This window comes from Pleurodeles waltl, chromosome 6 (genome assembly GCF_031143425.1).
Source record: "Pleurodeles waltl isolate 20211129_DDA chromosome 6, aPleWal1.hap1.20221129, whole genome shotgun sequence".
Taxonomy (NCBI): Eukaryota; Metazoa; Chordata; class Amphibia; order Caudata; family Salamandridae; genus Pleurodeles; species Pleurodeles waltl.
In genome coordinates, this window is record NC_090445.1 from 170,498,962 (window position 1) to 170,507,372 (window position 8,411).

Genomic DNA, 8,411 nt, shown 5'->3' on the forward strand with positions numbered 1-8,411 from the left:
GCTCACTGATAATTCTGTTTCTTCTAGGGCTACCACTCCCAGAGCTTGTAAGATATGCCCTGTGCTACCTACCATGAAGACCCATCCTAACTTACAAGCGCATTCATGAATGAATTACTCATCGTCTTTGGGAAGGGGAGTTAAAGTGTAGGGCTGAAGGAAAGCATGTCACTGACTTTCCCAGAACATTTTCTCCTATTCATCGAAAATAGGCGGACTGATGATGAAGCATGTTCACAGAACGTTCTACTTCTAAACCAATCACATCACAGCTATCACAACGAATCAGATTCACATAAAAGTGTCTCTCAAAACTCACATTTGGCCTTTCAGAACTAATTTGCACTATGAGTCTTGAGTAACTAGGGCATGGAGGAAAAACACATTTTTTTATTTCACAAGCTGGTCATTTTAATAAGAGTGACGCTATAATTTTCATGTTTTTATTAAAAAGATATTGTGCCCTGATTATTCAGTTGTTGTAAATACAGTACATTCTGTACATTACCCATGTGGCTCCACAGATTCACAATGTCCACAGTCCACATGTTTTATAAGGAAAATAAATATTTGTTAAATACAGACTAAAAGTCATAATCGCATTCAGAAATTATGCTTCAAAGAAAACAAAACTCGCTCTCAAGTCACCAAACAGTTGCTCTGACTGGAACAGCATCCCACTCAGTCCAGCAGATTCCCTTGTAAGTGGTAAGATTTGGACCACTTCATCACTTCAAATCTCTGATCCAGGATGTCACTCGTAGTTTGCACCCTATGACTAGATTTGTTCATGTTTTCATTGGCTATTCCTTTATTTTCGATGTGTCCTTGTGATCTGATGTCACTCTGGGATTCTGCAGTCAGCTCAACATGAACAATACGCCTCCGTGAAGCAGGAAGTGGGGAAATGCTTCATTAGGTAGAAGTTCCTAATTACCTCAACGATACAACTTTACCCTCCCTCCCCACTAGAGGTTGAAGGACTTTCACCACCTCATAAGTCTGTATATTGTATGAATGGTGTTAGCTTTACAGAGAAGGTGAATTCATGTCTGTGGCCCGTGTCCTATGCTGAATTTTTCAGTCTTGCCAAACCTTGAGTCTGCACCTTTAGCACATTTTCGAAGTTCAGCAGCTTTTGAAATTTAATTCTCCGGAAGTCTAGAGTGTCTGCCATCTTAGCTCGGTCTAGCACTGTCTGAGAAAGGACCAATTGCTGACAGCACACGACAGCAGACATTCTCAATGGCCTGCAGCACACGCTGCATTCAGGCACAAAGACGAGAATTTCTCTGATGTGCCGGTGTGGCCCAGAGGGTTGAACCTCAGCTGGAGTGGTATGCCTTGTCTTTATGTAGTGGACATTTTACACGTCTTCCTATAAAGCTTTCTTGTCCTGGTGGCTCAGAGCCTGTGACACACAGTATGGGATGATCCCAATAACAACAAGTGGTACAGCTGCACTTTTACAGAATGACAACACGTAGAACAGCAGCTCCACCTTCGTTGGTGGCTTGAAGGAGTCGAAGAGATGGAGAACGATGAGGCAGGAGACGATGCAGTACAGACGGAAAGTGACCTGCGCCCCTTGTTTCCCTCTGCAGCTCTCCTGGTACATGCGTGAGTTGAGAGCCAGCCCCAGGCCACAGAAGATCCCCAGGTTCCTGAGCAGTCCAGCAAAGGGTGTGGTGTCGATGTGGATCCACTCGGGCCTCGAGCACCAGCGCTTGGCTTTCTCCAGGGTCCAGAGAAGGTCCACACCCAGGGCTTTCAGAACGATGTAGAAACCCAGGGCAAAAACAAAGAGGAAGAGGGTGGTGTAAAGGTATCTCTTCAAGCTTGTCTTGTAGATGGAGGGGATGTGGTGGAAAGCTTCAGCAACAGCCATGCCTGTAAATGCAAAAGATAAAGAACATTAAGAATAGCATTACGGGCGATTGAGAAGATGAAACGACTTAGAAAAGGCTATTTAGCCAACATTAAAAGCACCAGTAATATTACCTCAGAAGCCAGAATGAGACCACAAGAACATCCTAATTTGACTGTAAAGATCAGATTCTTTGCAAGGTGCAGAGGACAGGGTATACCATTCCCCATCAGGTGAGACTGTTCAAAGACATGCTCTCTAAGATTATCTCGATTACTAGTTCTTCTCCATGGGAAAAAAGAGAAGACAGGGACTAGTCACAACACTGACCTGAAATGACACCGGCGATGACTTGATGCGGAAAGTGAGCCGCGAGGAATATCCTGGACAAACAAACACAGATCTGCACCAACCAGAACCCTGTCCAGACAGCACTGCGGAGACACCTGGAACACAAGAAAAGGAGTAAAAACATTAAAGAAAATGTACTCAAGTAATGTAATCATCAGAACTACATCAGTTGCATGTCTGACAGTGGCCTGTGACACAAAATATTGGGTGAGTGTTCTAGTAAAGAAAAATTTAGCAGACAAAAGGACACCTATAAAGACATTAGAGTCTTATCTTCCGCGCACATACTACTAACACCCAAAGGGAACTTACACTACACATGGAAAGGGCTAGCCCAGGTATAAATCAAAATAACCTATCTATGCCTTGATCTTGGCAAAATGATTGTCAGTATTTCTGGAGGTGCTCTTCACCAAGGAAACACAAGAAAAAGTATTTTTTCTTATCAAACAAAAGGGGTAATTACGGTGACCTAGCAATGAAAAATAATTTGCTCTCTTGGCACAAAGGTGCTGCTCGCTGCTCACGAAGGTTTACTCTAGTGGCCATTTACTGATCTGCAACACAAGTTCTCCTGCAGTCACGGGAGGTGTAACTCTGCCAGTTGACATAGAGCCGTCTGGCCCTTGTTCAGTACAATGAGGAGATACTGAACAAGCCAAGAAGCCAAATACTGGCCATGTAGCCAAGAAGGAGGACATCTACTGTTCTAACAACAGAGTAAATCAGTGGTTTGCTTATTTTACACCTGGCTTTTTAAGGCACTAGATTCCCGGGACATCAAAGCTTGTGACTGGTGTATGAATGTTGTAAAGTGTAAAGAGAAGTTAATCATAAATGTATTGGCTCAAAATGAGATGACTGTCACTCGACCCAAGGAGAGACTTGACCATAGTGAGTCTAATATCTCTATAGCTCTTAACTGTCACCTCTGCCTTTACCAGCTTTATCTTTACCTTTCCCTTTACCAGCTAAAAGTGTCCCCTTTAGATACTCAAAGTCACCTGACTTGCTTTTCATCACTCACCAGTTCTTGAACTTGGGTGTGTCCTTCTTCAGCACAATGGAGAGAAGTGACGTCACCATCACATAGTAAACTCCAGCGGCTCCCATGGCATGACCAGAGGGACTCCCTGCGGACATGAATGAAAGGTATCCAATAAAGAGCAGGTCCATTGGAAGCTTACAAGGTCATTGCTAATCACAAAGAAATTACTGATCTTTTAAAGTTATAACTGCAAATGAAATTATGGCACCTCATACAGAAGCTAACATTTAAAGGTGAGTCATACTAAGGTCCTTGGCTAAGCTCCCCCATTAATTTATAGTGAGGATCAGAAGGTGGACCCCCAACAGTTCTGCCTGTTCGTGCCCTGAGATCAGATTACACTTCTCGGCTGATGACCTCACTTGCACATACATCACTGCCCTTTAATACAAAACTTATGGCGCTTGCGCTCTCTGTTCTCTATTTTTTCTGGGTCATAAATTGATTTAATGAGAGAGGGCTTGTTAAAAACAGTAAAATCTAGTCTGGTCCTTAGAATGACCAACAGATATTGTGATAAAAGCTTTTGGTAGCTCTGAAGTGTAAAAAAGTCATTCAGACTCAAGAAATATTTCCGAAAAGCCTAGTTCCCTTTCTCTGGAGATTAGTAGTACAACCATATTTTATTCACAAGATCTCAGGTGCTCACCTGGGCCAGTCTCACAGGTGACCGGGTACTGCTCGATGACCGGCGCTGATGTGTTGTTGTAATAATCAGTGTCATGGACCCACCAGTATGGTCTTTGGCCAGATAGGATCCTGCAATTCAAATCAAGGGGTTAATGGCAGAGAGAAGGAAAATGCAAACAATAATAATAGGAACTGAGGACATTAGAATATCTAGTAGCCAATAAAATACTTAAGTGGGGTAAGGTCCTCTACAACGAATCTTTACTATTCAATCCTAGGGACACCCCATTGGCTTCCAGCAGCTTCTGTCTAATAAAACTCCTAGTAGGGGACTGAAAAAAGACAATGCTGGCTATGACCTGCCAGGACAAAATGCACTTGAGTAACTTGGTCAGACAAGCACTGATGTTGCACTGAGGTGCTCTGAATGTGCTGTGCTCTGTGTACAAGCTGGGATAGCAGAGGAAACAACCTTTCACAGGAGAAGTTGGTCTGTTCGTCCCATGCTAAGTAACGTGAAGGAGGTCCCTACACCTTCCATATTGTCATTGTCTACAATAGGGGTCTGATGTAGCCATGGCTTGTGAAGGTTTGATAGAAACATGTACTGGAGTCAAATACAAGCCAGCATTCTGACAAAGCTGTGAGACAAAAACTCTGATTGGAAACTGGGGATACGGGCTATGGATAAACAAGATTGCACCCCATTTGCAGGCCAGAGAGAGGTTTAATCAGCTGGAGCAGTAGTTGAGGGCTATTGGTCTCATTCACTTTGGCCATTATTCTGACTCAAAATACACAATGAGTTTTGCCTCAAACTTTACTTATTGCTACTCCCATATAGTGCTGGAGGCACAAACCCTTCAACTCGCAGAAAATTACATTTGTTGTTGTGATCAATGTAGGCCTCAGTAGTACATATGGGGAATAACACACCCACTCTGGTGCAGATTCTCAAGAGATTTAGGCCCGTATTTATACTTTTTGACGCTAAACTGCGCTAACGCAGTTTAGCGTCAAAAAGTTTAGCGCCGGCTAACGCCATTCTGAAGCGCCATGCGGGCGCCGTATTTATTGAATGGCGTTAGCCGGCGCTAGCAGACCGGCGCTGCCTGGTGTGCGTGGAAAAAAACCACGTACATCAGGCAGCGCCGGCGTAGGGAAAAATGGCGTTAGGGCGTCTTAAAATGGTGCAAGTCAGGTTGACGCAAAAAAATCGCCTCCACCCGATTTGCGCCATTTTTAACGACGCCCAGACGCCATTTACATGACTCCTGTCTTAGTAAAGACGGGAGTCATGCCCCCTTGCCCAATGGCCATGCCCAGGGGACTTATGTCCCCTGGGCATGGCCATTGGGCATTGTGGCATGTAGGGGGGCACAAATCAGGCCCCCCTATGCCAAAAAAAATTATAACAAAAAAAAATGTTTTTACTTACCTGAACTTACCTGAATGTCCCTGGGATGGGTCCCTCCATCCTTGGGTGTCCTCCTGGGGTGGGCAAGGGTGGCAGGGGGGGGTCCCTGGGGGCATGGGAGGGCAGCTGTGGGCTCATTTTGAGCCCACAGGTCCCTTAACGCCTGCCCTGACCCAGGCGTTAAAAAGAGGCGCAAATGCAGGGTTTTTTGCCCCGCCCACTCCCGGGCGTGATTTTTGCCCGGGAGTATAAATACGACGCATTTGTGTCGCAGTCATTTTTTTGGACGGGAACGCCTACCTTGCATCTCATTAACGCAAGGAAGGTGTTCACGCAAAAAAATTACGCTCTTTCCTCATACTTTGGCGCTAGACGCGTCTAACGCCAAAGTATAAATATGGCGTTAGTTTTGCGCCGAATTTGCATCGAAAAAAACGACGCAAATTTGGCGCAAACGGAGTATAAAAATGCCACGAAGAGCGCACTTTGTCAGTGCTATTGCTCTACGTTGGTGCAAGTTGCATTGTTTGATCAACTTTCAATAGTCGCTGATGAGCTCGTAGAAGTCACTTAAATTTAAATATGTTTACACGGTTATATAAACTATCACCGAGATTCAGTTTAGTCTTTTTCACAAACTCTCGAATAGTCTTTCTAATAACCAACTTTAAGTCGGTACTAAATCGGTTTGGCTAATGCTTAAACTGGGCTGCTGCAAAACGTCACTTCCTGAAAATAATATTTTGATATCCTAAGGGAATATTAGCTCCATATCTGTCTGCGATCACTTCACCAGTAATAGATCTACCCAAATATAATGTGTGGCCAAGCTTAGGTGTGACTTGGAAGTGATAGAATATAAAAATGTTGCTTAATATAAACTTAGGCACAAAATACTTAAACTTGCCTTTCGACCCAGCTTTTGATATTTTGTTTGGGGTAGGTTGTTATCGATGGTAATCACACAATCCATTTGAAAGGAGAGGAAGCCTGCCCTCCAGAGAAAAGTGGGAGATCTCAAGACTTCCACAGTGCTTCTGGAAGGATGATAGGTCTGGGACAGAGTCAGTCACCTTTATGGAGAACTTGAATTGTGACTCAATCTCCTTCAACTCCGCTGTTCTTCAAACTACACTCTAACTGTAGAAAAATAATCGACTTTTCACACAGACTGGACACCGATGGAAACAGAAGCGCAAAGATTTTCTAAGGCTTTGCTCTGGCTCTACCACGAGCCCAGTTGATGCAATGTGGCACATGCTGTGTACTGTCCACCACAAGAGGTGAGTTGTGCTGGAAAGGTGAACTTTTCATATAAAAAACTCACTCCTACTTGAAGCAAGAGCAAAGAGAAACGTGCTCATTTTACCAAAAAAATATCCACTGCTTGTGTGCTTGTGCTCTGCAGTGCACAAGTTCAACTTTCTGAGTTTGTCTGTGGATCGGAGTGTGTGCTGGAAGGATAGGCCTCTAATACAAATCCAGCGCACACTCAATTCTGCACCATGATGTGATGCTGTGTGTTGTGCTGTGCAGCCCTGCTTGAGCACCACCACAGGGAGAGACACCAGCAGCAGGCCAGGCTTAGTAGACATGGCTCTGTGCGGTTTGCCTCTTGCACAATACAGCACAGCAACATTGGATGTTGCCCCCAGTTGCATTAAATATTATTAACTCAGGGCCATCGCGCCTCATGTCTGGAACTCTCCCACCCTGACACAGTGAAGAAAACTAACTCTATAAATCATTAAGAAATGTCTATAAATATCACTTGTACAATCACCATGTGCAGTACGTGTGCAAAAGGAGGCAGTGATGTGTTAGTCGCTGCGATTGGCCATGCACCTGCACGACGTCACTGACTTGAGGTGGTACAAGGCGTAAAAGCAGTCTGACGCCAAGCTGCCACCAATGAGTAATGACATAGCAGACTTGAGATGATCACAGCTGCACCTAAAATACTAAACCCGGGTCTAGACACAAAGTCTCAAGCAGAAGTGTTTGTGCTGGATGATCAGAGGCTGTGGGCCTGTGTCCTGCAGAACTTGAGATTACTGAGTCCAGGGGCTAGATAGATCAAATCTTATATTGCATGAAAAATTCCTCCCAGAAGGCATCTCATTAAACATTTAGAGTCATTTTACAGAAGAATAGATAAGTTCAATTTGTAAGAATTCAAGCAATTTAGGGAGAAAAAGTGGCCGAAATAGTAGATGGTAGACTGCCTTACGTTGGGAGAGATCAGAAAAGGAAACCCCAAGTGCAAAGGAAGTAAAAAAAAATCTCTACGTTATTTATTCATTACCCACTCAAGTGGAACAAACCATGGAGCCCTTGGAGGAGGGCATTTTGTCAATCAGATAATTTTCTAATTAGAGACAGACTGCACCTGCTCTACACATTTGGCAATCCAGGCAGTCACACGGGTTGGCAGATAGGGGTGACGGCTTTGTCTTAAAGTGAGGAATAATACTATGTTGAATCACAGAGGGCTTCATAAATTGTTGGACCAGTAATGAAATTACAGCCACTATGTTCTCAGCTCCCGGGTAGGTCCTGTACTCACCATTTGAAGACGAGGTTGAGCCAGTCTCCGATCACGGCCACCCAGATGAGCTTGATGCCCACCGCCTCGCACAGGTGGAACCAGATGGGGAAGAAGACGAAGAAGGTGTTGCGGAGGTCAGCGGCGAAGGAGACGAACATGAACCAATCCTGGGAGCTCTTGTAGTTCACCTGGAGGTACTGCACCATCTGGGCCCCGGAGTCGTGGAGGAGATCCATGCCGGTCTCCATGTTAGCGCTATGGTGTCAACAGTCGGGCTGGTGTGAGCTCTGCCTGTATCTCTGTAGCTCTCTGCTTCTGCTGACCCTGCACCGCTCCTGCTCCCTTTATACCATCCTGACCTCTTGTTTGCCGTTCACTGACGTCACAGCCAAGGATCTTTGAACCCAAAAAACACACTTTCACCAGAATAAAGAAAACAGCCAAACACCAGAACCTCGACGTAGATGACGCACATGTCCATAGACAGACCTGGGTAAAAAACATACTGCTCATTCACACCCTGCACCTGTGGGCATTAACCCTTTATGCC

General features: G+C 44.7%; 1 protein-coding gene across 1 annotated transcript; it reads right to left on the reverse strand.

Annotated features, from left to right (window-relative positions):
* Positions 1 to 406: 406 nt before the first annotated feature.
* LOC138299473 (glucose-6-phosphatase catalytic subunit 1-like) lies at positions 407 to 8,172 on the reverse strand. Its single transcript, XM_069237741.1, has 5 exons — positions 7,880 to 8,172; positions 3,916 to 4,025; positions 3,246 to 3,351; positions 2,198 to 2,313; positions 407 to 1,890 (listed from the first exon to the last, which is right to left on the reverse strand). The coding sequence occupies exons 1-5, from the start codon at positions 8,107 to 8,109 to the stop codon at positions 1,379 to 1,381; spliced, it is 1,074 nt and encodes a 357-aa protein (XP_069093842.1). The 5' UTR covers positions 8,110 to 8,172; the 3' UTR covers positions 407 to 1,378.
* Positions 8,173 to 8,411: the final 239 nt, after the last annotated feature.

Bases quoted from the DNA above. Each gene is read 5' to 3' on its own strand.
- LOC138299473 (XM_069237741.1), bottom strand. From the start codon at position 8,109: ATGGAGACCGGCATGGATCTCCTCCACGACTCCGGGGCCCAGATGGTG. The intron at 4,026-7,879 runs GTGAGTACAGGA...TTTGAATTGCAG, and splicing joins CTCAACCTCGTCTTCAAATG to GATCCTATCTGGCCAAAGAC. The intron at 3,352-3,915 runs GTGAGCACCTGA...TCATGTCCGCAG, and splicing joins CACCTGTGAGACTGGCCCAG to GGAGTCCCTCTGGTCATGCC.